This window comes from Gallinula chloropus, assembly GCF_964237585.1.
Source record: "Gallinula chloropus genome assembly, chromosome: 2".
Taxonomy (NCBI): Eukaryota; Metazoa; Chordata; class Aves; order Gruiformes; family Rallidae; genus Gallinula; species Gallinula chloropus.
In genome coordinates this window covers 2,204,554-2,232,075 of record NC_140086.1, presented here as the reverse complement: position 1 = coordinate 2,232,075, position 27,522 = coordinate 2,204,554, and the positions used below count along the sequence as shown (strand labels likewise).

Below are 27,522 nucleotides of genomic sequence, written 5' to 3'. Positions count from 1 at the left end.
CTTGAATGATTTAATGAGCTGTGCACCTGGAAGAAGGGAGCAGTAGTTGCTCTGCTGAACTACAGCATGAAATGATGTTTTACTGGGGCAGATCAGGTTGCATCCCCCCTGATGCTGCAATCAGACTTCCATGGCTCATCTAATTGAAAAAATAAAGGCCATGGAATCCCAATGTTTTGTTTTCAACAAAAGCAAGTGGAGAGTCTGGCACCTGGGAAGGAATAACTGCTGGAATCAGGACAGGCTGGGGGTGACCTGCTGGAGAGGAGCTCTGTGGAGAAGGCCCTGGGGGTCCTGGTGGGTGACAGGGTGGCCATGAGCCAGCAGTGTGCCCTGGGGGCTGAGAGAGACAATGGGATCCTGGGGGGCATCAGGAGGAGTGTGGGCAGCAGGTCACAGGAGGGGATCCTCCCCCTCTGCTCTGCCCTGCTCAGGCCCCAGCTGGAGTGTTGTGTCCAGTTCTGGGCTCCCTGGGATAGAAAAGCCAGGGATCTCCTGGAGAGAGTTCAGAGGAGGGACATGGAGATGCTGAAGGGCCTGGAGCATCTCTCCTGTGAGGAAAGGCTGAGTGAGCTGGGGCTGTTCAGCCTGGAGAGAAGCAGCCTGAGAGGGGATCTGATCACTGGGTATCAGTAGCTGAAGGGTGGGACACAGGGGACATGGGCAGCCTCTTCTCAGTGTCTGTGGGGACAGGACAAGGGGTGATGGGCTCAAGTTGGAGCACAGGGAGTTCCACACCAACATGGGGAAGAACTTTTTCCCAGTGAGGGAGCCCTGGGACAAGTTGCCCAGGGGGTGTGGAGTCTCCTTCTCTGGAGATCTTCCAGCCCCATCTGGATGTCTCCCTGTGTGACCTGTCCTAGGGACCCTGCTTTGGCAGGGGGGTTGGACCTGATGATCTTTGGAGGTCCCTTCCAACCCCTGTGATTCTGTGAGTCTGTTTACTGCCCCACACGACTCTCCTTTGTTATAATAAAGGAGAAATGTGCTGGCTCAGCAGAAATGTGCCTGGCTGCAATTTTGGTGCAAACAGCAGGAATCAAAGCTGCGTGCAGGGGAGTGAGCAAAAAAATATGTGATGCAAAACACATCTTAATTACTTGGCCAGGGAAATGCCCTGATGGGGCTCTTTAGTTTTGTCTGCTGGATCAGCAATTTGAATGTCTTTTTAGTAGCTTCTCTCTCCCTCCCACAAGTCCCCTTTGAGTAATAATGTGGGTTTCTGGGCTCTGCGGTGATCAGAGCTTGTGAAACATGGGAAATCTTGGAGAGCCAAGGCTGTGCCTTAAATTAAAAGCTGGGATAGGGCTGAGGAGAAGGGAATATGATCTATGTCTAAAGGTTGTTGCTTTAAAATCCAGACTTGAGTTACAGGGAGAGGGTATGAAGATGATTAAAGTTAAATCTGCTGTTTCCAGTGACAGCACCCACTTAGTATCACCATTCAAACTATTAATGATGACCAAAAAACCAAATACAAGCACTCAATAGATGTGGGATGGTGGCACCTTGTATGTGACCACTTTGCAGTGCTCAGGTTCTGTATAACCAGGTGAGGTTTAATAAGAGCAAGTGGAGAGTCTGGCACCTGGGAAGGAATAACTGCTGGAATCAGGACAGGCTGAGGGATGATCTGCTGGAGAGGAGCTCTGTGGAGAAGGACCTGGGGGTGCTGGTGGGTGACAGGGTGGCCATGAGCCAGCAGTGTGCCCTGGGGGCTGAGAGAGACAATGGGATCCTGGGGGGCATCAGGAGGAGTGTGGGCAGCAGGTCACAGGAGGGGATCCTCCCCCTCTGCTCTGCCCTGCTCAGGCCCCAGCTGGAGTGTTGTGTCCAGCGCTGGGCTCCCTGGGATAGAAAAGCCAGGGATCTCCTGGAGAGAGTCCAGAGGAGGGACGTGGAGATGCTGAAGGGCCTGGAGCATCTCCCCTGGGAGGAAAGGCTGAGGGAGCTGGGGCTGTTCAGCCTGGAGAGAAGAAGCCTGAGAGGGGATCTGATCACTGGGTATCAATAGCTGAAGGGTGGGACACAGGGAGACATGGGCAGCCTCTTCTCAGTGTCTGTGGGGACAGGACAAGGGGTGATGGGCTCAAGTTGGAGCACAGGGAGTTCCACACCAATCTGGGGAAGAACTTTTTCCCAGTGAGGGTGAGGGAGCCCTGGGACAGGCTGCCCAGGGGGTGTGGAGTCTCCTTCTCTGGAGCTATTCCAGCCCCATCTGGATGTCTCCCTGTGTGACCTGTCCTAGGGACCCTGCTTTGGCAGGGGGTTGGACCTGATGATCTCTGGAGGTCCCTTCCAACCCCTGTGCTTCTTCTGCATCTCTCTCTATGCCAATGCTAAATGCAAAGGGGAAAAAAACCTGTGGGTTGCCCAGCCCAGAGCAGAGTTTCCAGCTGAACTTGCTGGTTTCTTTGCCTCTGCAAAAGAAGGGGAAAAAAAAAAACCAACCCAATCAAGCCCCAAAACAGCGATCAGTGCTTTAAAAAAACCTCCTGAACTGTTTTGTTCAGCGTATCTGTCTCCTTTCCTGGAGAAGCTGCCATGAATGGTGTGTTGGGAGGAAAAAACCTGCACGTGGTGTTTGCTCAGCAGTGTTAAGAGGGTCTGTTTGCTGAGTAAATAAATGGGCAGAGGCAGTGGAAACCTTTTCCTTTCTTGTTCAAATACTGGGGCTGCCCAAAGCAATTGGGGAGATAAAGGTGTTGCCAATAAACCAGTTTCTTACAAAGAAATAAAAAAGTCATCAGTAATCTCTTATTTTTTTTGTTTGGTGTTTTAGCTCAGCAAACAGCTGGGAACTTCACCAAGGAGGTGGGTGGAGGTACACAAGCTCTACGTGCTGTGGGTGGAGATACACAAGCACTACGTGCTCGTTCTGCAATCAGTGCTTGCCCTGGACAGGGTGTACAAAGTGCCTCAGCTTGATAGTGCTCCTCTAAATCACCTTTCTCAAGGGTGCTGTGCTCTTTAATTCCTGCTCATGGAATCATAGACTGGTCTGGGTGGGAGGGGACCCCAAGGGTCAGAGAGTTTCAGCCCCCTGCCACAGGACAATGGCAGGATGAGGGGGATGGAGTGAAGCTGGAGGAGGGAAGGGTGAGATGAGATATTAAGGAGAAGTTCTTTCCAGAGAGAGTGGTGAGGGGCTGGAACAGGCTGCCCAGAGAGGTGGTGGATGCCCCATCCCTGGAGGTGTTCAAGGCCAGGTTGGACGGGGCTCTGGGCAATCCTATGTAGCTCCAGGCCTGGAGGTTGGTGTCCCTGCCTGTGGCAGATGGGTTGGAACTCTATGATCCTTGGGGTCCCTTCCAACCCAGACCAGTCTGGGATTCTCTACTATGGCAGTGTGTGAACTGGGCTTTAAAACTTGAACCTGGTGACATGTCTGGAGAAATCTGACATGTGTATGGAAAATCCCACGGGGCGAAATCCAGCTTTGTAGGGTGATGTGTCCCTTTGGCTGCAGAGCTGGGGGGAAAGCCCTGGTCAGAAGTGTATTGTCTTTATAGGCAAATGTTGCCCTGGTGTTGCTGGGTTGGAAAACAGAACAAAATCAGCCTGGAGAAAAGAAACCTGATAGGGGATCTGATCAGTGGTTATCAATAGCTGAAGGGTGGGACACAGGGGGACATGGGCAGCCTCTTCTCAGTGTCTGTGGGGACAGGACAAGGGGTGATGGGCTCAAGTTGGAGCACAGGGAGTTCCCCACCAATCTGGGGAAGAACTTCTTCCCAGTGAGGGTGAGGGAGCCCTGGGACAGGCTGCCCAGGGGGGTGTGGAGTCTCCTTCTCTGGAGATATTCCAGCCCCATCTGGATGTCTCCCTGTGTGACCTGTCCTAGGGACCCTGCTTTGGCAGGGGGGTTGGACTCTATGATCTCTGGAGGTCCCTTCCAATCTCTAAAATTCTGTTAAATCATTTGTAATATGAGAAATTAAATATATATCTATTGTTAACAGCTGGAAGCAATAAGGAGAATCTTCTTAATTAGCATTGGAAGAAGGTTGTAGTGATAGCAGTGCTGCACCTGTGCCCTGGAGCTGGTGTGATGCATGGAGAGCTAAACCAGTGACTAAATTCCATTTTCTATGGAAAAGAGGGTGATTGCTGTATGGGGAGTTATGTACTGCCAAAGGATGTTTAAGTGGAAGTGGCTGCTCAGATCTTTGGACCTGCTGTGGGTTTGCTTTGCTCTTGGGAAATCACAGCAAAGGGGAATCAGGGGAGGGAACACCAGAAGACCAGCATCCTAAAATTAAAACAGTGGAGCTCCTGCTGCTGCCCTAAGCCAGGTCAAAGCAAGGGCTCTGAAGAATACCATCTACAAAGAAATAAAACCCCCAAAAATCAGAAGTCAATGGCAATTTGCTCTGCAAAAGCTGGGGGAAAGCTGTGCCCCAAAAGAGCTCAGGCACATGTTGCTTTTCCTGGAGCCCAGTGTGACTTAGCACAAGCAGCCAGAGCCTCTTTGAGCCACCAACTGGGTTTTATCTCTCCCTGCTTCCCTTTGGAGCAGATAAGAAGGGTATAAGCAGCCTGGGAGCTTTTCTTGCTGAGATCAGGCAGCTGAAATCAATCTTTGGTGTTTACATCTCCTGACATGCATGAGCAGAGGAGGGAGGGCAGGGTCCAGAGCTACTAATGAGCAAGCCCAGCATGCCACTTCCCTTAAAGAAGGGTTATTTGTGCCCCCAAAATGAGGTTTTCTTCCTCAAACCCAACTAGAAAGCACATTTATTTGCTGTGGGCAATCACCTTGAGTGATTGAAGCTGCAATGGGAGCATGGATGGGCAAGAGGAAGGTTGAAGGTTGCTCTGTGGGAGAAATAGCAGGTTCATGTGAGCAGGAGGCAACACTGGAATGAGTTTTACCTGGCCTCTGACTTCATGGCACAGAGGTTTGGATACCTTGGTTTAACTTAGTCCTGAAAGGCTGAGAGAGCTGGGGTGGTTCAGCCTGGAGAAGGCTCCAAGGAGACCTTGCTGTGGCCTTTCAATACTATAAAGGGGCTTGTAAGAAAAATGGGGATGACTTTTTACCAGGGCCTGTAACAACAGGACAAGGGGTTTTAAACTAAAAGAGGAGAGATTTTGATGGGATATAAGGAAGAGAAATGTTTTATGAGGGTGGTGAGACACAGGAAACAGAGAGGAGGTAGATGCCCTATCCCTGGAAGCATCCAAGGTCAGGTTGGATGGGTCTCTCAGCAGCCTGATCTGGTTGACGATCACAGAATCACAAGGTTGGAAAAGACCTTTAAGATCATCAAGTCCAACCATTCCTGTCCTGTGCTGAACCAGATCCCTGAGCACCTCATCTCCCCTCTGTTAAACACACTGAGGGGTGGGGACTCAGCCCCCTCCCTGGGCAGCCTGTGCCAGGCCCTGACCCTGCTCCAGGCCCCTGTTCCACAGCCCCACAACTCTGCCAGGGAAGAACTTTTCCCTCCCAGCTGAGCTGACCCTGCCCTGGGGCAGCTTGAGCCCATTGCCCCTTGTCCCATCTCCTGGCCCCTGGCTGCAGAGACCATCACCCACCTCTCTGCACCCTCCTGGCAGGGCAGGGGAGGTGGGGAGAAGGTCTCCCCTCAGCCTCCTCTTCTCCAGGCTCAACACCCCCAGCTCCCTCAGCTGCTCCTCACAGCATTTGCCCTCCAGCCCCTTCCCCAGCCTGGTTGCCCTTCTCCGCACTCGCTCCAGGACCTCAATGTCCTTCTGATGCTGAGGAGCCCAGAACTGGACCCAGCACTCCAGCTGCAGCCTCCCCAGTGCCCAGTCCAGGGCCACAATCCCCTCCCCAGACCTACTGGCCACACTGGGTCTGACACAAGCCAGGATGCCCTTGGCCTTCCTGGCCCCCTGGGCACACTGCTGGCTCATGCTCAGCCTGCAGTCACCCAACACCCCCAGGTCCTTCTCTGCCTGACAGCTCTCCAGCCAGTCTCCCCCAGCCTGGAGCGCTGCAGGGGGTTGTTCTGTCCCATGGGCAGCACTCTGCACTTGGCCTTGGTAAACCTCATCCCCTTGGGCTCAGCCCATGGGTCCAGCCTGTCCAGACCCCTCTGAAGAGCCTCCCTACCCTCAGGCAGATCAACACTTCCTCCTAGTTTAGTGTCATCTCCAGACTTCCTGAGGGAACATTCAATCCCTTCATCCAGGTCACTCATAAAGATGTTGAACTAAACTGGACCCAGGACTGAGCCCTGAGGGATGCTCTGATGTCCCTGCTCATTTCAGGGGGGTGCCTTCCAACCCAAGCCAATCAATGTTCATGTGTTGAGCAAGAGATGTGGAAGGTTTGAAGGGATGCAGGTGGCATTGTACTGCTGGATAATTGAACCTGTTTATCAATGCAGCTCAGCACTGACAAACAAATGATGAAATGTGGGAGATCTGATCTGCATGCTCTTGTCTTGCAGGGCCACCAGTAACCACAAGGTCAAAGAGACAGTTGCCCTGGAGCTGAGCTACGTGAACTCCAACCTGCAGCTGCTGAAAGAGGAGCTGGAGGAGCTGAACAGCAGTGTGGATATCTACCAGAATGACAGGTAAGCTGGGTGGCAGGCAGCTGCCTGTAGCATGGTGAAGACCAGCTTGTTCAGGTGTTATTTTATTATTTCATTTCTTTTTTGGTGGGGGAGCAGGGCAGCCTCTTGCCTTGTACCCATTACTGTGCTTCCCTGTCCTGCTCAGGGGTTGTCCTTCTGGCAGGAGCCAGCAGCGTGCCCTGGGGGCTGAGAGAGACAATGGGATCCTGGGGGGCATCAGGAGGAGTGTGGGCAGCAGGTCACAGGAGGGGATCCTCCCTCTCTGCTCTGCCCTGGTCAGGCCCCACCTGGAGTGTTGTGTCCAGTTCTGGGCTCCCTGGGATAGAAAAGCCAGGGATCTGCTGGAGAGAGTCCAGAGGAGTGACATGGAGATGCTGAAGGGCCTGGAGCATCTCCCCTGTGAGGAAAGGCTGAGGGAGCTGGGGCTGTTCAGCCTGGAGAGAAGAAGACTAAGGGGGGACCTTATTAATGTTTGTGAATATCAGACGTGTGGGACGCAGGGGGAAATGTCCAGCCCCTTTTCAGTGGCCTGTGGGAACAGGACAAGGGGCAGTGGCCTTGTTGGAGCACAGGAAGTTCTGCAGAAATATGCAGAAAAACTTCTTCCTGGTGAGGGTGAGGGAGCCCTGGGACAGGCTGCTCAGGGCGGTGTGGTGTCTCCATCTGTGGAGATATTCCAGCCCCATCAGGATGTCTCCCTGTGTGACCTGTCCTAGGGACCCTGCTTTGGCAGGGGGGTTGGACCCGATGATCTCTGAAGGTCCCTCCCAATCCCTGTGATTCTGTGTTCTCTGGACACCAGTGTTCTAAAGCAGGAGGAATAACTCAGAAACAACCATCTCCAATTGTGTCATACCTCTCTCCTGAGCATCCCACTAGAGCATGAATTGAATCATGGAATGGCACAGATTGGGAGGGACCCCAAGGATCACAGAGCTCCAACCCCCCTGCCACAGGCAGGGACACCAACCTCCAGGCCTGGAGCTACACAAGGTTGCCCAGGGCCCCAGCCAACCTGGCCTTGAACACCCCCAGGGATGGGATATCCACCCCCTCTCTGGGCAGCCTGTTCCAGCCCCTCACCACTCTCTCTGCAAAGAACTTCCCCCTAATATCTCATCTAACCCTTCCCTCCTTCAGCTTCACTCCATCCCCCTTGTCCTGCCAGTCTCTGCCCTTTGAACAAGCTGATTCCCCTCCTGTTTCTCTGCTCCCTTCAGGGGCTGGAAGGCTGCAGTGAGGTCCCCCCACAGCCTTCTCTTCTCCAGGCTGAACCAGCCCAGCTCCCTCAGCCTCTCTCCATAGGGGAGCTGCTCCAGCCCTCTGATCATCCTTGTGGCTCCTCTGACCCCTCTCCAACAGTTCCCCATCTTTCTTGTATTGGGGCCCCAGCTCTGGACACAGGACTCCAGCTGGGGCCTCCTGAGGGCAGAGTAGAGAGGGACAATCCCCTCCCTGTCCCTGCTGCCACCCCTCTGCTGATGGAACTATTTGGGGTTTATTTTCCCAATGGGTGGAATAGGGTTTTTAGCAGAAGAAATTGAAAGCATAGCTGCCCAGGTGTCCATCCTCCTTGGTCTGGCTGTTCCCAGAGTGGATTACTCACTGGTTTCTTTTCCCATTGAAGGTATTAGGGTTTTTTTTTTTTATTTCCCTTCCCTTTCTAAGGTTAGACCTTTTGTTTAATTGTAAATGTCACTTTGAAATGCTTACCCAGCCACCTTGGGCTTGACTCACCGGAGCAGTAATCCTACCACGCTCGTCAGCAGCAAACCAACGTGCTGGGACTGCTCAGCAGTGCTGTTCTGCTGGGTGAGAAAAGCACTGATCCCTCAGGCAGAAAAGACTGGAGATGCTGCAGCAACATGGGAGCTACTGCTTTCCTTCCCTTCCTGAGATGGATGAGCAGATGGCATCCATCCAGCCATCCATCTATCCATCCATCCATCCATCCATCCATCCATCCATCCATCCATCCATCCATCCATCCATCCATGTGCTTTTCCTGGTGCCTGGTCCTCCTCAGGGAAAGAATTGCTCTGCTGTTGGGGACAGAGAGGTGTAAAGACCAGGAGAGCATCCATGATGCAGTTTGGAAGGCTGATGGTATCCTGGGCTCCATCAGCAGAGGGGTGGCAGCAGGGACAGGGAGGGGATTGTCCCTCTCTGCTCTGCCCTCAGGAGGCCCCAGCTGGAGTCCTGTGTCCAGAGCTGGGGCCCCAATACAAGAAAGATGGGGAACTGTTGGAGAGGGGTCATAGGAGCCACAAAGATGATCAGAGGGCTGGAGCAGCTTCCCTATGGAGAGAGGCTGAGGGAGCTGGGCTGGTTCAGCCTGGAGAAAAGAAGGCTGTGGGGGGGCCTCATTGCAGCCTCCCAGTCCCTGAAGGGAGCAGAGGAACAGGAGGGGAATCAGCTTGTTCAAAGGGCAGAGACTGGCAGGACAAGGGGGATGGAGTGAAGCTGAAGGAGGGAAGGGTGAAATGAGATCTTAGGGGGAAGTTCTTTGCAGAGAGAGTGGTGAGGGGCTGGAACAGGCTGCCCAGAGAGGTGGTGGGTGACCCATCCCTGGGGGTGTCCAAGGCCAGGTTGGCTGGGGCCCTGGGCAGCCTTGTGTAGCTCCAGGCCTGGAGGTTGGTGTCCCTGCCTGTGTCAGGGGGTTGGAGCTCTCTGATCCTTGGGGTCCCTTCCAACTTCAGACCAGTCTATGATTCTATCCTGTAGGACCAGGATGATTTGGTGCAGGATTGTGTTAAAGTCAGGGGATCACCTCTGGGGATAAAGATGGAGGACCCCATATATCTCTACCACCATTGGGTGTCTGCTGCACCCAGAGGGTCTCTCTCAGTCTCTGAATCTCATCCTGGATGTTGATGCTGCTGCTTCTGTCCTAGAAGTAGAGATGTTCTTTCCCATGTTGTAGGCATCATCCCCAAGCTCTTCCCTATCAGGGATGCTCAGCTTCTCCAACCCATTGCTTGTTTGCCCTTGTTTAAAAAGAAACCACCAGCAGCAGCAACCCTCAAACCCTGCCCAGGCCAAACAAAAGCCCCTTTGTTTACTCTGGGCACTGGATTCAAGTGGAACTCTTAGGGAAGGAAGTGATAATGGTTTTGCAGCACTAATTATAACTCTTGAAGCTGTTTATTCAGTCTGAACAGATGGCAATGGAGGTGCAACCTCCCTGCCCTGGCCCCAGGTTTTTTGCAACTTTCTTTGCCTCTTTTCCTCCCTGGGCTAATGAGTGATGTGCTAATAAGTTATCAGCACTTTCTGGAGGTAACAAGAAGGAGCTGTTATGCAAAACTGGGCTGGTGAGGGCTTGATCCTGCCTGACCCACGGAGAGACATAGTTCAATCCTTTCCATAGCTTGTATTTCATTGCAAGAGGCCTCTGTGTTGAGACTCACATGCTTCTTAAAAAAGATCTATGGGTCTATGTCCAGGTGGAGGACAGTGACAAGGGGGGTCCCCCAGGGGTCTGTCTTGGGACTGGTGCTGTGTAACATCTTTATCAATGACATGGATGATGGAATTGAGTGCACCCTCAGCAAGTTTGCAGATGACACCAAGCTGAGTGGTGTGGTCGACACAGCAGAAGGAAAGGAACCATCCAGAGGGATCTTGACAGGCTGGAAAGCTGGGCCTGGGTGAACCTAATGAGGTTCAGTACTGTGAAGTGTGAGGTGTTGCACTTGGGCTGGAGGAATCCCAGACACAGATACAGACTGGGAGAAGAGCTCCTGGGGAGCAGCCCTGCTGAGAAGGACCTGGGTGTCAGGGTGGGTGAGAAACTTCACATGAGCCACAGTGGCTCTTGCAGCTCAGAAGGACAATGGGATCCTGGGCTCCATCAGGAAGGAGTGGCCAGCAGGGACAGGGAGGGGATTGTCCCTCTCTGCTCTGCCCTCAGGAGGCCCCAGCTGGAGTCCTGTGGCCAGAGCTGGGGCCCCCAATACAAGAAAGATGGGGAACTGTTGGAGAGGGGTCAGAGGAGCCACGGAGATGATCAGAGGGCTGGAGCAGCTCCCCTATGGAGAGAGGCTGAGGGAGCTGGGCTGGGTCAGCCTGGAGAAGAGAAGGCTGTGGGGGGACCTCATTGCAGCCTTCCAGTCCCTGAAGGGAGCAGAGGAACAGGAGGGGAATCAGCTTGTTCAAAGGGCAGAGACTGGCAGGACAAGGGGGATGGAGTGAAGCTGGAGGAGGGAAGGGTGAGATGAGATATTAGGGGGAAGTTCTTTGCAGAGAGAGTGGTGAGGGGCTGGAACAGGCTGCCCAGAGAGGTGGTGGCTGCCCCATCCCTGGGGGTGTTCAAGGCCAGGTTGGCTGGGGCCCTGGGCAACCTTGTGTAGCTCCAGGCCTGGAGGTTGGTGTCCCTGCCTGTGTCAGGGGGGTTGGAGCTCTCTGATCCTTGAGGTCTCTTCCAACCCATGCCATTCTATGATTCTATGATCTTGATTTCAGTGGACTAGTGAACTTCACAAGTGTTTCCACTGGATGTGACAGCCATGGCATTTTCTCTGTTTACTGGAAGGTCCCAGGTTGAGCTGCAAAGTCCAGCTTGATCCTGGAGGTTTTTTTATCTAGACCATCTAGGTATGCATTTTTTTACTTTAATTAACCCAGAATTTTATATTCACATGCCTGTTTGGAGAATTTGACTAAATGCAGTATCCCAGTTTCTTTTTCTGTTGGTTTTGGGTGGACTGTTCATTTGCAAAGCAGCAGCATGACCTTCTGATCTTCACTCCCTATAAAATAACTACAAGATGCATTTGAGTCTCAGCAAGTCTGTATTGACAAAGGATTATCTGGGTATTGTCAGAGTTCTCCCCTTCCTAATGATTTGAGTAATCTTAAAGGACTGGGTTTTGAAAAAAAACCAGATATTAGCCCAATAGTGTCAGAGTGGGTGACCTTGTCACCCTGCCAACAGCCAGGAGGCACTGACATTGCCTTTTTCCCCCTCACAAAAAGATCTAGACCTCAGCTCAGAAGTGCATGTTTGATTTCTTACTGGTAATGCACAGGACTTCCATCCTCACTCTGCTGAAGACAATAATACCACCCCCAAAATACCCATCTCCTGGGCTAGTACAAAGAGGCATCTTTTTATCTGTCATTTTATGCAGTGACCCAAAAAAAGAGGTTACATTAACCAAGCAAAGAGCTTATACTGATCAAAACAAGTTCCAAATCACATTGCAATAGTTAACCAGCAGGTGTCTTTTACCTGGATATTGTGTGTGTTCATGCTGTGGCCTCACATTATCACAGTATCAATTTCTCTATCAAACTCTTTGCATCGCCATAAATTGGTACCCTGAGAGGCCAAGAGTCTGGGGATGCAGCAATGCAGCTTGGTGCAAGGGTTGGCTACCTGCTGAGGGATAGATGGGTACTGGGGAAAGCTTTTTAAACCCCCTTGTGACCTCTAAATCCCTCAAAGGATGTGTTTTCCTGGCATCCATCCTGCAGCACTTCTTCCTTGGTGCTGCCCAACTGCCCTGTTTTGCTGCTGAAACACACACACACCACTCCCCAACTGGGTGTTCCCAGAGTCCTAATCATCTTCAGCATTTTACAGTATCAAAGATAAAGAGCTATTATTAGGCTGCTTTTAATAGAGGTAGAAAACTTCTGTCAGGCAAGGGAGCTGCAGCCCAAGCAAGTCCTTATCAGTGCTGAAGCCCAGATTAGCATGTTGGAGTGGGTGAATCTGTGACCTGGGCTCACATCACACTGGGTTGCCAAGGGTTGGTAATTAAAGCAGATTTGTTACTGAAGCCTGTTTTGTTGCTACTGGACTTGTAGAGAGGGAAGCAGGAAGAATAAGGGTGATGGTTGCAGGTTATTTACTTCACATTCCACCTCTTGTCGTGGATGAGAAACTGAACATGAGCCAGCAGTTCTTGGAGCTTGGAGGGCAATGGGATCCTGGGCTCCATCAGCAGAGGGGTGGCAGCAGGGACAGGGAGGGGATTGTCCCTCTCTGCTCTGCCCTCCTGAGGCCCCAGCTGGAGTCCTGTGTCCAGAGCTGGGGCCCCAGTACAAGAAAGATGTGGGACTGTTGGAGAGGGGTCAGAGGAGCCACAGAGATGGTCAGAGGGCTGGAGCAGCTCCTCTACAAGGAGAGGCTGAGGGAGCTGGGCTGGTTCAGCCTGGAGAAGAGAAGGCTGTGGGGGGACCTCACTGCAGCCTTCCAGTCCCTGAAGGGAGCAGAGGAACAGGAGGGGAATCAGCTTGTTCAAAGGGCAGAGACTGGCAGGACAAGGGGGCTGAAGTGAAGCTGGAGGAGGGAAGGGGGAGATGAGATATTAGGGGGAAGTTCTTTGCAGAGAGAGTGGTGAGGTGCTGGAACAGGCTGCCCAGAGAGGTGACGGATGCCCCATTCCTGGGGGTGTTCAGGGCCAGGTTGGCTGGGGCCCTGGGCAACCTTGTGTAGCTCCAGGCCTGGAGGTTGGTGTCCCTGCCTGTGGCAGGGGGTTGGAGCTCTGTGATCCTTGGGGTCCCTTCCAACCCAGACCCAGTCTGGGATTCTATGATTCTGCCATTCCTGCCATCACGTTGGGAAGAACATCCTTCTACTGTGTGGAGTTGGGTCCTCTTCTTGCTTTACTTTTAAGAAGAGCAGCACAAGCCCAGGGCAAGGAGCTAGTTCACAGAATCAGAGAATTAAAAGGTTGGAAGTAAAGATCAAGTCCCACCATTCTGTCCTAATCTAAACCATATCACTAAGTACCTCATTTACCTGTTTTTTAAACACACCCAGGAATGGTGACTCAACCCCCTCCCTGGGCAGCCTGTACCAGGCCCTGATTCTGTTCCAGGCCCCTGTTCCACATCCTCACAACTCTGCCAGGGAAGAACTTTTCCCTCCCAGCTGAGCTGACCCTGCCCTGGGGCAGCTTGAGCCCATTGCCCCTTGTCCCATCTCCTGGCCCCTGGCTGAAGAGACCATCACCCACCTCTCTGCACCCTCCTGGCAGGGCAGGGGAGGTGGGGAGAAGGTCTCCCCTCAGCCTCCTCTTCTCCAGGCTTCTCAAGGTTCACTTTAATTGCTGACACACAGGGTCTCTTCAAGGCTTTTAAACCAACCACAAAAAACATGTCTTCTTCCAGTGAGTCCATCAGTGTCCCCATGATCCCTTTGGGCCTGAAGGAGACGAAGGAGCTGGATTTGCTGCTTCCCTTGAAGGTGAGTGTTGGAGTTTTGCACAGTCAGTGTGATGAAAGGGGGTGACCATGTGCTTTTGTATGGTTGGGGGCTATAGAGTTGATGCTGCAGCAGTGGCAAAACATCTTATCTTTGCCAGAGATAAATTTATGGGGAGGACCTGGACTTAAAACATGGGAAAGTGGGACACAGGGGTCTAGAGTATGGAGAGAAAGAGCTGGGCAGGGAAGAAGATGGCTTTCCTTGGCATGGGTTTCCTTGAGGAGATAGCTTGCTTATTGTCTACACAGATTCACCCCAAGTCACCCTTTAAATCTTGAACATTTATTTCCAATGGTGAATCCAGGGATGTCTCTTCTCTTGTTTCCTCATCCAGGATATAATTAGCGAGCACTATGGAGAGGAGGGAGTCTTGTTTGAAAAGGAAATCAAAGAGTTCATGGAGCTACGACAGGTGGGTGTCCTTTGAGTTGCAAAGTCTTGCTTTGGTTTGTCCAGAAACTCTTGTTGGAGGTGTGACATTTTCTTCTGGGGTCCTTTTGTCCTCCATCCAAACCACTCCCTTATCTTTGAGTCTTAAGGTGCAGGATTAACCCCAGCTTCATCCCTGGGAGGTGTTCAAGGCCAGGTTGGATGGGGCCCTGGGCAACCTTGTGTAGCTCCAGGCCTGGAGGTTGGTGTCCCTGCCTGTGGCAGGGTGGTTGGAGCTCTGTGATCCTTGGCGTCCCCTCCAACCCAGACCAGTCTGTGATTCTATGATTCAGTTCATAAGTTACAAAATATTACAGGCCAATCAGTCTGGGACAGGCTGCCCAGAGAGGTTGTGGAGTCTCCATCTCTGGAGACATTCAAAACCCACTTGGATGCTGTCCTGTGCAGCCTGCTCAAAGTGATCCTGCTCTGGTTAGGGAGGTTGGTCTAGGTGATCTCCAGAGGTCCCTTCCAACCCCTGTCATTCTGTGTTTCTATAATGATCTGATCCTATTGATCTAATAACTCAAGTGGAGTTTCTTCCCTCCCTGGGCTGGCTAGCACGTGGAGCTCTGTAAATCCACCATTTCATAGAATCACAGAGTGCTTTGGGTTGGAAGGGACCTCAAAGCCCAGAAGACCTCTTCCAGAATCATAGAATGGTCTGGTTGGAAGGGACCCCAAAGATCAGAGAGTTCCAAGCCCCCTGCCATGGACAGGGACACCCTCACTAAACCAGGCTGCCCAAGTCCTATCCAACCTGGCCTTGAACACCTCCAGGGATGGGGCTTCCACCACCTCTCTGGGCAACCTGTTCCAGTGCCTCACTTTCCTCCCTGCCTTTACCCTTCTTCACCCTTCTTCACCCTTCTTCACCCTTCCTTCTTCACCCTTCTTCACCCTTCTTCACCCTTCTTCACCCTTCTTCACCCTTCTTCACCCTTCTTCACCCTTCTTCACCCTTCTTCACCCTTCTTCACCCTTCTTCACCCTTCTTCACCCTTCTTCCCTCCCATGAGTCTCCTCTCCTGTCCTTGCAGGCGATGCGCACCCCGAGCCGCAACGAAGCTGGTCTGGAGCTCTTGATGGAGTATTACAACCAGCTCTACTTCCTTGACAGTCGTTTCTTCCCTCCCAACAAAAGCCTGGGTGTCTTCTTCCACTGGTTGGTGCAACTTTCCCCATCAGACCTGGGGCCATTGCCAGTGGGGAGGGTGTTGGGGCCAAGCCTCCACTTGGCTGGGTTGGCTGCCTCAACAGCAAATCCAGGGCTGGTGGACACAGGGAGCTGAGTTTGCTGTTGCCCTGGGTGGGTTAATGAGGGGAGGCAGGGGGAAGTGTGTGCCCCATGGGGATGAGCCATAATGGAAGTGGTGGCTGCAAACCTCCACAGAACAATGGAAATACACCAAGCTCTTCCTGCATCCGTGGGTGAAGACCCAAGGATGGGCAGCTGTTGACTCTTCCCTTTCCCCAGGTATGACTCCCTGACAGGAGTCCCATCCCACCAGCGAGCTCTGGCCTTTGAGAAGGGCAGTGTGCTCTTCAACATCGGAGCCCTCCACACCCAGATCGGAGCGCGGCAGGACCGCGCCTTCCTGCCGGGGCTCAACCAGGCCATCGATGCCTTTCAGAAGGCGGCCGGTACGTGGGTTCACCCTTTCCCTGGCTCCCCAGGGGCTTGCAGGTGGTGTTTTCCTGGGGTGGGAATAATCCTCGGGAGTGCAGGATGGGGAGGGACCAGTTGGTCAAAGAGGGATGAGGATAGGGCATCTCCAAGAGACTATGAACCGGTCATGGGTTGGCAGCACACTGGTGCTGTGGGTTTTGAAGAGGAGATGGGATGACCCATCATGAGGGTACATCAGCATCTCCCCTCACCCTGGCTAGGACATCCCAGCTGGGGGAGGAGAGATGGGAGATGTCCCAGCCAGTGATAGGAGATATGCTGATCCATCTGTAGGCAGTTGGGAAAACAAGAGACCCTGGGGCTGTGATCACCCATGGCTTTGGAGGAAGCATCTGTGGGCACAAGGATGGTTTAGATAGCAAGGGAGGGACCCCCAGCTTTTTTACCCACCATTTATAGCGAGATGTTTGATGTCTGAGATGGGTTAACAGCTCTTCTGTGTAGATCCAGGTCTGGAGGTTGGTGTCCCGGCCTGTGGCAGGGGGGTTGGAGCTCTCTGATCCTTGGGGTCCCTTCCAACTGAGACCATTCTATGATTCTATGATTCTTTTCTGTGTTGCTGGTGGGGAAACTTGTGGTCCAAAACTCTGACCCTCCTGCTTCCAAGCCCAATGGCTACCAGGAGATTCTCCCTCATGCAGGTGCCTTTAACTACTTGAAGGAAAACTTTTCCAACGCTCCCAGCCTGGATATGAGTGCAGCCTCCTTGAACATGCTGGTGCATTTGATGATTGCCCAGGTCCAGGAGTGTGTCTTTGAGAAGATGACCTTGCTACGTGCCCAGCATAACTTCCTTGCCCGGCTGCAGCTCGCCCAGGAGGCAGCCAGGGTGAGTACCTTGGGGAGGAGAAGACTTGGTGGGGGCTGTCACCAATAGAGAGGCTCCTTTTGTAGTCAGCAGAACACCCCAGAAGAGGAGAACCTCCTGCCACTGTCTCCTCATGGATGTCCAACATCCCAAACGGTGGCTTAGCAGTTTCTCTTGACACCCAACAGGTGGAAAACGTCTACTCCCTGGTGCACCAGACAATGACCCAGGCCCACGTAAAGGATTACGTTCCTTTCTCTTGGATCACCATGGTCCATGTCAAGTCAGAGCATTTCAAAGCTCTGTCCCACTACTTCGCTGCCATTGCTCTCTGCGACTGTCCTGGTGAGTGTTACAGCTTGGAGGTAGCTACTGGTTCAGCCAGGGGTTGGCTCCACGTGGTAGCCTGGTGTTTAGGAGGGAATGCAGTAAAAAGAGGTGAAGGGACATATGCACAGGGTAGATGGACTCAAGACCTGAAGTTCTTGGGGCTGCTCTGAGCTGTTGATCTCACCGATTGACTCAGCAATTCATGCATGGGGTAGGTTTCTCCCAACTTATGGTTGGACTTGATGATCTTAAAGGTCTTTTCCAACCCTATGAGTCTGATTTGCAAAGTTCTTCCAAGAAGATGAGTGAAATGGTGCTGTAGGGATGTTATTTGCTGCTTCCTTTGGGGTTGGGTGGGTAAATGAGGGATGATCAGCTGCTTGTTGGCCACTCATGTGCTGTTGTCCTCAGCCAGGCATCCTCCAGAGGCACCCGTGTCCACGTGGTGGGCTAACTGTGGGCTTTGAAAACTAAAAAGAAGCCAAAAAAAACCCCCAAAAAACCCCAGGATATCATGGAACAAACTGTTCTGGGCTCCTTGAATTGCCAGCCTTGTGGACAGCTGCCTTGGGCATGTCGTGGTGGTGAGGTGCTAGCAGCAGGGTACACATGACTGTGCTGGAGCCGGGCTTACGTAGCTCTCTCAAGCCAGCTGGAGCATGGACGTGGGATGCAACCTATAATTTCCATCTGTGCCATCCCAGACACCCCATCCAAGTGATTTTTGGGTCAAGGCAGAAGATCTGGGGGTGGGCAGCTGATGCACGAGATGACCTGTGGGGCTGACCTATCACTTGGTGAGGTTGTTGAGGACAAGGTTGGGAACGCCTTGAGGGATGGTTGCTGAAAGCAGTGCTGTGTTGGTGATGGTTGCCAGACTGTCCCAGCATCCTCCCCCACTTCAGAACCTGCCCAGAATCTTGCTGCTGGGCTTGTGCTTGTGTGGGTGTTGCAGAAGCAGGATTGAGCAGAGAGAGCTGCTGGGGCAGAGACAAGAGAGAGTTGGGGTTCTGTGGGGCTGGAGCAGCCTAAAGACAGAATCAGGAGAGGATGGTGATGGGGCTGGGTTTGCTTGGAGTTCCAAAGGACAGGGCAAACCTTTCCCCTAAAATTTTGAGGCTGTTTGCCTGACCTAATAACCTTCAGTGCTGAGGGAAAAACAAATCCACAGAAGTTGCCTAATTTGGGAGCTTTGGGGATTATTTTTCTTCCCCTCTATCCAGACCATGCTGTTGAGGTCTCACGTGCCCCACTTGCTGCCTCTCCCTGACCCCCTTGTTGAGAAGAACAAATCTTTTGCTCCTGTAACCAGCTGGCAATAAACTCCTTATGCTACAGTTTAATCCCCCCCAGGGATGCTGGCATGGAGAAGCTGGACACAGGGAGAGCCAGCCTTGGATCTGCCCATTCCCAGCCCACCAGGGGTTGGTCACCAGGCTTTGAGATCTCACAGAATCACAAGGTTGGAAAAGAACTTTTAAGATCATCAAGTCCAAAGTCCAACCATTCCCATCCTATGCTAAACCACCTGAGCACCTCATCTACCCTTTTTTTAAACACATCCAGGGATGGTGACTCAACCCCCTCCCTAGACAGCCTGTTCCAGGCCCCAACAACTAACATTCAGACCAGCAAGTCCACAAGGCTACCTGGAGCCCTCATGGTTCCTTCCTATCAAACCCAATGCCCAGGTGAGGAAGCTGCTATCCAACCCTGAGCTCCCTGTGAGCCAGGGGTAATCAGGAGCAGCTTTTGGCTAGAAATAAGGGGGTAAAAGCTCTATCCATCTTGTTTTCTCCATTGAAGAAAACCTTTGGTTGCACTGCAAGCTCTCTGCTTGTGCCAGGGTCCCAGGCACAACATGGAGGGCTCAGCTCCCAAATTACCCTTAGCTTTCCAGCTCTGGTGCTGGTGAGGAAAACCCAGGCCTCTTGATTTCCAATCCTGCTTCCAGACCAGAGCAAGGGAGAGAAGGAAGGAAGAGAGTCAGGTGCTTGTGGTCTGCGTAGGACAAACCCTGCACTCAACTTTCAAAGCCTGGTGCAGCCTGAAATATGATAACTCATCCCTCTCCCCATCAGTGGTGGCTTGGTGGTCGTTGCAGGCTGTGGTTGGGTGACACAAAGCTGCTGCTGAAGTTATTTGGGCTGCATGAAGGTGGATGTGAATTCTTGGTCCCTTTGTCCCCACCACCGTGGGGGTCCAGGTGGCCAAGGAATACCCTGACTCTTCTCTCTAAGCCCATCCCCACTCATTTATTTTCACCCAGTGCCATCTGATGCTGAACTACCAGAGCAGGAGAAGGCTTTTATACAGTTCCACATCACCATGCCAGAGGGACCATCGCTCCGCATCCTGCTGCAGGACCCTGAGGAGAGGAGGAAGCTGGGTAAGCACATCAGTAGGGGCCAAGCCCCCCAGTTCTTGAGATGAAATCTTGATGCATGAGCAGCAAGCCCTATTGTAACCCTCCCCTTGTAGGCATGGTCTCCATGAAGGCATGCAATGAGTTGTTGGGTGGGTGGGGTGGGGGGGCATTTCTCCATCCAAAGACACCTTTTGGGGGTAATTCTTGGAAAAGATTCTTTCCTAGGAAGGCAGAAAAAACTCACAGTTCCCTATTAGGGTGTTGAGGACCACTTTATGGTGCTTGCACTCACCTGTCCAACCAATTTGGACCTTAGGCACCGAGGTGTCCTGAGCCAGGTGATGTCACCCAACACAAGTTTTCTATCTGTAGGGACACAAAGATCCTGGAAGTTCCTTAGCTTGGACTTGTTGTTGACTTGGCTTGATGACAAGAAGACACAGCAGATGCCAGGGGGGTGGCTTTTTTAGCTGTATCAAAAAGCTTGGGAGACGAGAGCTTCCTCCCATGCAGATTTTCAGCTTCAGGAGAAAAACAGAGCGTTGCTTATTCAGCTGAAGTCGTGTTTTGGCAGCCCCTCCCCAGTGAGGCTGCAACAAGAGCAAGCTCAGCGCCCTGGTTTTGGAGTGTCATCTCCTGGCTGCCTCCTGGTGCTCTTTCCCCTCATTGCACACGTGTGAAAGGAGGCAGGTCTCACCAGGAATGAGTTTGTCACATCCCCAGCCCCAGCAAAGTCCTCTTGGATGCTGGGCAAAGTTTTAGTGCTGGGGATAGGAGGTGGAGGACATGCATGAGGAGACTCCTTAAATGATGCCCAAACCCATACCAGGTTTTGGTAACATCACCCCCACACCCTCTTTTGCTCTCAGCTATTTTCCTGGTTTGTATCAACCTGGCTTCCAGCTCTCCCTGCTCTTCTTGGGAGAAAACAGGCTGCTTTCCATGTCTGCTGGTGAAGAACAAATCATGCCAGCATCAGCTCTGGCTTTGGTTTACAGAAAAGGAATAAACTTGCAACATTACAACTCCCCCCTCTCCTCTTTCCCTTGTGTTCCAGTCTTACAACATTATGTTTTATCAGACAGGGTATATTCCACCATCTTCAGCAGAGTGGAGCAAAAGCTTACACAACTTCCATGCTTGACCTCTGTTGTGAGTGATCTCTTGGCAGTAGAAGTTGATGATATTCATAGAATTATATTCAATAAAACATTGATGCTTTCTTGCCTGTGGATAGGGCTGACTGAACAGACTGGACCTATGGGCTGACACCAATGGGATGAGGTTTAATAATACCAAGTGTAGAGTGCTGCACATGGGACAGAACAACCCCCTGCAGCGCTCCAGGCTGGGGGAGACTGGCTGGAGAGCTGTCAGGCAGAGAAGGACCTGGGGGTGTTGGGTGGCTGCAGGCTGAGCATGAGCCAGCAGTGTGCCCAGGGGGCCAGGAAGGCCAAGGGCATCCTGGCTTGTGTCAGACCCAGTGTGGCCAGTAGGGCTGGGGAGGGGATTGTGCCCCTGGACTGGGCACTGGGGAGGCTGCAGCTGGAGTGCTGGGTCCAGTTCTGGGCTCCTCAGCATCAGAAGGACATTGAGGTCCTGGAGCGAGTGCAGAGAAGGGCAACCAGGCTGGGGAAGGGGCTGGAGGGCAAATGCTGTGAGGAGCAGCTGAGGGAGCTGGGGGTGTTGAGCCTGGAGAAGAGGAGGCTGAGGGGAGACCTTCTCCCCACCTGCCCTGCCCTGCCAGGAGGGTGCAGAGAGGTGGGCGATGGTCTCTTCAGCCAGGGGACAGGAGATGGGACAAGGGGCAATGGGCTCAAGCTGCCCCAGGGCAGGGTCAGCTCAGCTGGGAGGGAAAAGTTCTTCCCTGGCAGAGTTGTGGGGCTGTGGAACAGGGGCCTGGAGCAGGGTCAGGGCCTGGGATGGGCCTGGAATAGGGCCCTAGAACAGGGTCAGGGCCTGAGACAGGGTCAGGGCCTGGCACAGGCTGCCCAGGGAGGGGGTTGAGTCCCCACCCCTGGGTGTGTTTAACAGAGGGGAGATGAGGTGCTCAGGGATCTGGTTTAGCATGGGCCAGGAGCAGTTGGGACTTGACGATCTTAAAGGTCTTTTCCAACCCCTGTGATTCTGTGGCTGTGGGAGCTTTGCTAAAACATGATTGACTGCATTTGCCACGATTCTTTTGGAGAGTCTCCTGTCTGGTTTCCATCCAGCCTCAATGTTCTTTCCTCTTGTGGGGGAAAGCAGAGGTCTTCAAGGCCACTGGCTACAGTCCTCATGAGTCTGAAACAATCTCCTACCATCTCCCTGGGTTATGTTGCCACCGTGTGTCGTAGCACTGGCAGTGCTAGAGGCAGACGTGTTTCTATGATACAGTGTGTGTATATATAGAGAGACAGCGAGTGCTTTTTGGGTAGTTTCGCGTTGGAAACGGGTGTCTTGGTTGCAGCCTCTCTCACCAAAAAAAAAAAAAGGATGTTTTCATTCGTGGGTCCTCGGGATTTCATCTCTTCTGGCCATTTTTCGGCCCCTCTCTTCTCACGAGGCTGGAAAGACGTTGAAGGCAAGTTGAGGGGAGCAAAGCAAGAAGCCGGATGCTGAAGAGGATGGGAAGCAGGACCTGTGGAGGGCAAGGAAGGCTTTGCTTCGCCTAGAAAAAGAGGGAAACATGTTGCATCTTTCCTGAAGCTTAAAGGGCTGTCACCAGGAGGACAAGGCTCGATTGTCCTCTGTGTCCCCCTCCCGGGACACGTGAGGCAGTGGAGAGAAGTTAATTTGGGGAGGAGAATGAGGTTAAGCATTAGGAGGGACTTTTTGAGGGGTGGGGGAGGCAGCACAGTGTGGTGGCTGCTCCTTCACCACCAGTTTTTTGGGAACATCTGCCAGCTCTGCTGCCGGCGCCGGGGGAGTGAAGTAGGTCACCCTTCAAGGTCCCTTCCCAGCCCTACATCAGGGGCTGGAGCTTGACGGCTGGGACCTACTCCATTTAGGGCACGTTGAATGCCTGGCAGGCTGTGAACGTGACTGGGCTGTCCCTGAGTCACGTCGGGGGTGACACAGGCGCGGAGGCTGCCGGCATCCGTGGGTAGCGGAGCAGAGGAGGGAACGGCGGCAGCCGGGGCTTGTTCCGCTTGGGCTGTGATCTCTCTGCTCCCTTTGGCAGGCAAAGCTCACCTGAAGAAAGCCATCATGAAGCACGAGGAAGCCATGAGGATCCACGGCTTGTGCAAGATCCTGAGGAAGATGGATATCCTCCAGGAGGTCCTCTCCTTTGCCCACAAGCGCTCCCTGAGCAAGTACTCAGAAATCGACCATGAGGAGGACTTCTTTGAGACAGGAGATGCCCCAGACATTCACCGTAAGTGGGTTGTGTGTGTGTGTGTGTGTGTGTCTGTAGGGGTGTTTTTTTTTGAGGGTGCTGCTGAGAAGGGTGTTTGCATGGGGTGGGCAAACTCCACGGTGAGTTTGTGCCAGGTCGGTGTGGACCTGAGCTCCCTGCATGGTGATGGAGCATCGTTGGGTGGGAGTGGGGGGCTCTGGGCTGTGTGTCCAGCAGCTGCATGAGTAGGTCCCAGCTCTTATGGGTCACACCATTCCTCCTCAGGGAACATAATGCAGAGACAGCAGCTGCTGCCTACGTTGTGTTCTGCCTGACCACAGCATATGTATTTTTCTTTCCCTAGCCAAAACCCACCAGAAACCAGAGATCAAATCCCCCAACTTCTCCCAGGTGAAGGTGACCGACCTCTTCCATAGGCTGGTATGTACAGTTGTGGGATGGAGGCTGCCCCAAGGAAGCAGACTTCTCCTCCTCTTCCCCTGCATGCTCTGTTTGCATGGCTTCCTTCCTCCCCACAGCCTCTTCTCCCTCTCCCACTGCAGCACTCACAGGCAGCTCTCCAAGGAGAACAAGCTGCCTCCTTGCAGGCAGGGACCCATGCAGAAGGAGGGGTGGAAGGGTGCAGATCTGTGTCTCCAAGACCTAAGTGGGTCGTGAGGTTCCTCTGGAGCATGGGGGAGCAGGCAGAAGCGTTTGGGGGGATCTTTACTCAGGAAGGACCTAAGGGACCCTTCTCCCCTTTTAGGAGAGCAGAGCAGGATGGTGCCAGCTAGGGATGCTCTAGGAAAATCCCACTAGACCTTTATCCCTACCTTCTTTAAGCTTTACAGAGTCCTGGGGAGCAGGGCTTGAGCTTCAGGGCTGCTGTGGAATCCAACTATGCTGCCCCTGTCCCCCAGGCACCCCAAGGGCTTCCTAGCACCCCAGAAAGAGGTTGGCCATCTCTACTTTCAAACAGCCTCAGGGCAGACAGGTATATCCTGCTTCTGCAGGCATAGTACAGTAAGAAAAATACAGGAAAACAAGGTTTAGGAGGGATCTGATCCTAAAAAGGTGACCTGTCCCACTGCCTCATACCCCAGGGGGACTGCATCCCCCAGAGCCAGGCTGTGGTGAAACACCTCAACCCTCCTTGTCCCTCCTTGGGTGATGGGGTTTACCTTCTGGAAGGGGGATTTAAGGAGCCAGTTCTGTCCACTGGAGCTTTCTGGTTTGTTTGCTCCAGGACTGTAGTGTCTAAACTGCTGCCACCTTGCTGACCACCTCCTTCTGCCTTGCCAGAGTGGGGCAGTGCTGGGAGGATGTCCAGACCTAAGACTTAGGCTCTTCCTAACCTGCATGAGACTGCTACTGCTCACAGACCCAACATCTAACATGAGTTTTTAAGCATCTCTGTATTTATAGTGGGTAAATCTGCATTTTGGGGCATGAAGGAGGCTCAAAATGAGGGTTCTCTTGATCTGCCTCCTCCCCATCAGTGGGTGTTTTCAAGGCTGCACATCCCCAGGGTGGTGTTCTTGTACCAAAAGGTGCTTTCTATGTTTCTACCTTACCCCAGGGCCCCCTCTCAGTTTTCTCAGCCAAAAACAAGTGGTACCCACTGCGGAGAGTCCACCTCATGAGAGGAGAGAATGGTTTTGGGTTCACCCTGAGAGGAGACTCCCCCGTCCTCATCGCCGGTGTCATCCCAGGGGGTTGTGCTGCTGTAAGTACCCCAGATCCTCACTGGTCCCATGAGGATGCTGGAAATGGGATTTCAGGGGTTACCTCAAAGGGTGTTGGGTGTTTTTTTTATGTCTTAACGCTCAGTTGGATGACTTGGTAACTGGATCTGTGTGCTCAGATGGAGATCCATCCCTGATGGATCTCAGCCTGGGCCTTGCAGATGGGTGTCATGAAAAAAATGGGATATTTTTTGTTTATTAGGAGGCAGATAAGGGGAAAATGTGGATTTTAGCTTAGTTTTGAACTGCTGGCAGCTTTTCTTTGGCAAGTGTTTAACCGCTTTCTCCCCTTTTTGGGAGGAGACAGTGGATGGAAGAAGCTGGCAAGTCTGAAACATGAGTTATCTCGATGGAAATCCTCTGTATGGGCTTTCTGAGGTATCAGGGGCACCTGCTTTTCAGCAGAAGCTTGCTGGAGCATGGTGGTGGGGGGACTGAAAACCCTTCCCTCTCCTTCAGCACTGCTCAGCATTAACCTTTCCATCCAGAGCCCAGCATCTCTGTAACAACACGCTCCCTAGAAGCAGGATCACATCTCTTTTTGGGAGACTTAAAATCTTCTTAAAGACTATATATGGTCCATATCTGGACCACAGTTGTGTCCCCTGGGCTGCTAACAACCATTGCACACAGCTGGGGTGGGATTGGGCTCCATATAGACCAAGCCTGGCTGAGTTGCTCATAGCTCTAATGGTGTCCCCACAACCCCAGGCTGGCATTTGCTTTCCTTCAAGCATGTCAAGACTTGTTGATGCCTTGATGGATGAAGGGTGTGCACAGGACTTTGCTGACCCTGCTCCATTTTCTCATTGAGGCTTGCAGGCAATATTTTTCTTAAGATATTTCATTCTTCTGGAGACCTGCAGCATTTAACCTTTCTTGAAGAGTTGGATGCACTTTTTTTTTTGCAAGGCTGCAGAAATTCATGAGGCTGGGAGTTTATAGCATACTGGATGTCAAGTGTGACCATGTTGGGGAGGCACTGGAACAGGTTGCCCAAAGAGGTTGTGAAAACCCCATCCCTAGAAGTGTCCCAAGGACAGGTTAGATGGGGCTTTGGGCAAGCTGATCTAGTGGAGGGTGTCCCTGCTTATGGTGGAGGGTAGGAAGTAGATGGTCTTTGATGTCCTTTCCAACCCAACCCATTCTCTGATCTCTCCAGCAGATCCTCAGTCTGTAGAGCATCTCCCTTTTGTGTCCATGCTGCAAAAGAGATTTAAAATCTTCAGGATGATGAAAGCATCATCTGCCTTGTGTTGGAGGTGGAGGGTGGACCCCAGCCCCTATGTCTGCAGGATTGGGATCTATGGGGTTTGGGTAGACACTGAGAAAACCTCACACAGCAGCATCCATGAGCTCAACCATGTGTGTTTTCTCTTTTACCCCCACAGGAAGCTGGGCTGAAGGAAGGAGACTACATCATCTCAGTCAATGGCAAAGACTGCAAGTGGTCCAAGCACGCTGAGGTGGTGCAGCTGCTGAAGAGCACTGGGGAAGAGGGAGTGGAGATTGGTGTGATAACCCTGCAAGGCTCAGAGGGACCAAAAGCTGTAAGTCACATCCCAAGGCTTGGGTGGGAAAGTGGAGCTCTGGGAGGGGAGAAACCAGCTGGGGGTTGCTTAAGTGAGGGTGCTGTCTCCATCACGGTGGCTTGGTAGATGTGAAAGAGGATTTCCAGGGATGGGAAGCTTTCCTCAGGCACTCAACCTGAAGCCAGGCCCCAAAACAGGCAGTTCTGTGAGGGGCAAAGCTTCTCCCTGGTGCCCTGCTCCCAGACTGGAGGAGCAGGCCTGAAGCTAGGCATTTGCAGCCCAGATGCCACCCTGACTTCACCCCTTTCTCCTCCCCTTCTCAAACAGTCGGAGAAGAAGGCAGCAGCGATGTCCTCAGACAGTGGGCTGCTGAAAAGCAACAAGGAGAACAGTCGGAAGAGCTTGATGAACAACAAGAGTGCCAGCACTCTGCTGGTGTGGAGCAAGAAGAGCAAGAGGAGCAAGAAAAGCACCTACAGTGTCCCCTTCACTGCGGTGGGAGACAACGAAGCCATGTACTGAAGCACCAGCAGCCAGGTTAGATGGTGTCCTGTGAGCTCCAAGGCTGGCTGCCCATGGACTCTCCTAAGCCACAGTGGGCTGTCCAGGCTGCACTGGTGTCAGTGCTGTGAGGAACACCCCCTACCCCATCCCACCCCTCCCTGGGGACGTGCTGCTGGTCAGATCCTCTCCGAAGAGGCAAGCGATGCACAGTACTGGATTCCTCCATCTCCCTCCTCCTGTGTGAAATGATCCTCAGCTAAAACAATGTGGGGAAAACACTGCTGTATTTTTAATTTTTAATATTTTTGGGGGGTGGGGGGGTTTTGCTTTTGAAGGGGTCAGGTGTTGGTGGGGTGGGGATGGGACTGTGCTTCGGGATAAAGCAGGGCCTGGGTTTGTGTCTTCTGCTCGCTGTGAGGAGCAGCCAACCAAGCCCCCAGCCATTAAAGCAAAAGCTGTAACCTTCTGTAGTGTCTCCTAGGCTTTCTCTGCAAGGTAGAAGATGGCACTGCTGCTGCTGAGAGCTGCTGGCAGGGCCAAATCATTCAGCAGCTCCAGCTGGGAGGTCACCTTCAACTCCCCTTTCCCTCAAGAGGGGGGGTAGCATCATCAGTGACTGGTGGTGACACCAACATGGGGTGTAGCACTGGACTGTGATCTCTGCCACGGTACAGGTTAGGGATGTCCTGGTGAAATGGGTTGAAGTTAGGACAGGTTTGACCTTTTTTTTAGTGCTTTTTGGTGTTTGTTTGTTTGGTTTTTTTTTTTACTTAATGAACACCCAAATCAACCCAGTAAATGCAGCCCAGCTGCTCAGCCTGCTTCTTTGGAAGAAAAGGGAAAGACTTAACATGAATTTATTGTCTTGATTTCTTTTTTTTTTTTCCTTTAATCAGTAGAGGTGGATTGCCCTAAATATGTGAGTAGATTAATAGCTAAGAGCCTTGTTTATTTGGGGGTTTTATTTCTTGGTATGAGATGAAAATTCCAGGAAGATAGCCCCTCCAGATTATTAAACTACTAAATT

General features: G+C 52.5%; 1 protein-coding gene across 1 annotated transcript in view; it reads left to right on the top strand.

The window, feature by feature from the left end:
• The window catches only part of RHPN1 (rhophilin Rho GTPase binding protein 1), a gene marked incomplete at its 5' end in the record, with an annotated part of 41,431 nt that extends 14,787 nt beyond the window's left edge, over positions 1 to 26,644 (top strand). The window contains 13 exons of the mRNA XM_084260310.1: positions 6,423 to 6,551; positions 13,674 to 13,749; positions 14,105 to 14,182; positions 15,240 to 15,364; positions 15,677 to 15,843; positions 16,531 to 16,718; positions 16,886 to 17,042; positions 19,297 to 19,416; positions 22,559 to 22,753; positions 23,079 to 23,155; positions 24,294 to 24,440; positions 25,851 to 26,009; positions 26,319 to 26,644. Of these exons, the coding sequence (XP_084116436.1) occupies positions 6,423 to 6,551; positions 13,674 to 13,749; positions 14,105 to 14,182; positions 15,240 to 15,364; positions 15,677 to 15,843; positions 16,531 to 16,718; positions 16,886 to 17,042; positions 19,297 to 19,416; positions 22,559 to 22,753; positions 23,079 to 23,155; positions 24,294 to 24,440; positions 25,851 to 26,009; positions 26,319 to 26,513 (1,813 nt within the window). The 3' untranslated portion in view covers positions 26,514 to 26,644. The remainder of the gene's footprint in view (positions 1 to 6,422; positions 6,552 to 13,673; positions 13,750 to 14,104; positions 14,183 to 15,239; positions 15,365 to 15,676; positions 15,844 to 16,530; positions 16,719 to 16,885; positions 17,043 to 19,296; positions 19,417 to 22,558; positions 22,754 to 23,078; positions 23,156 to 24,293; positions 24,441 to 25,850; positions 26,010 to 26,318) is intronic.
• Between the last annotated feature and the right edge of the window lie 878 nt (positions 26,645 to 27,522).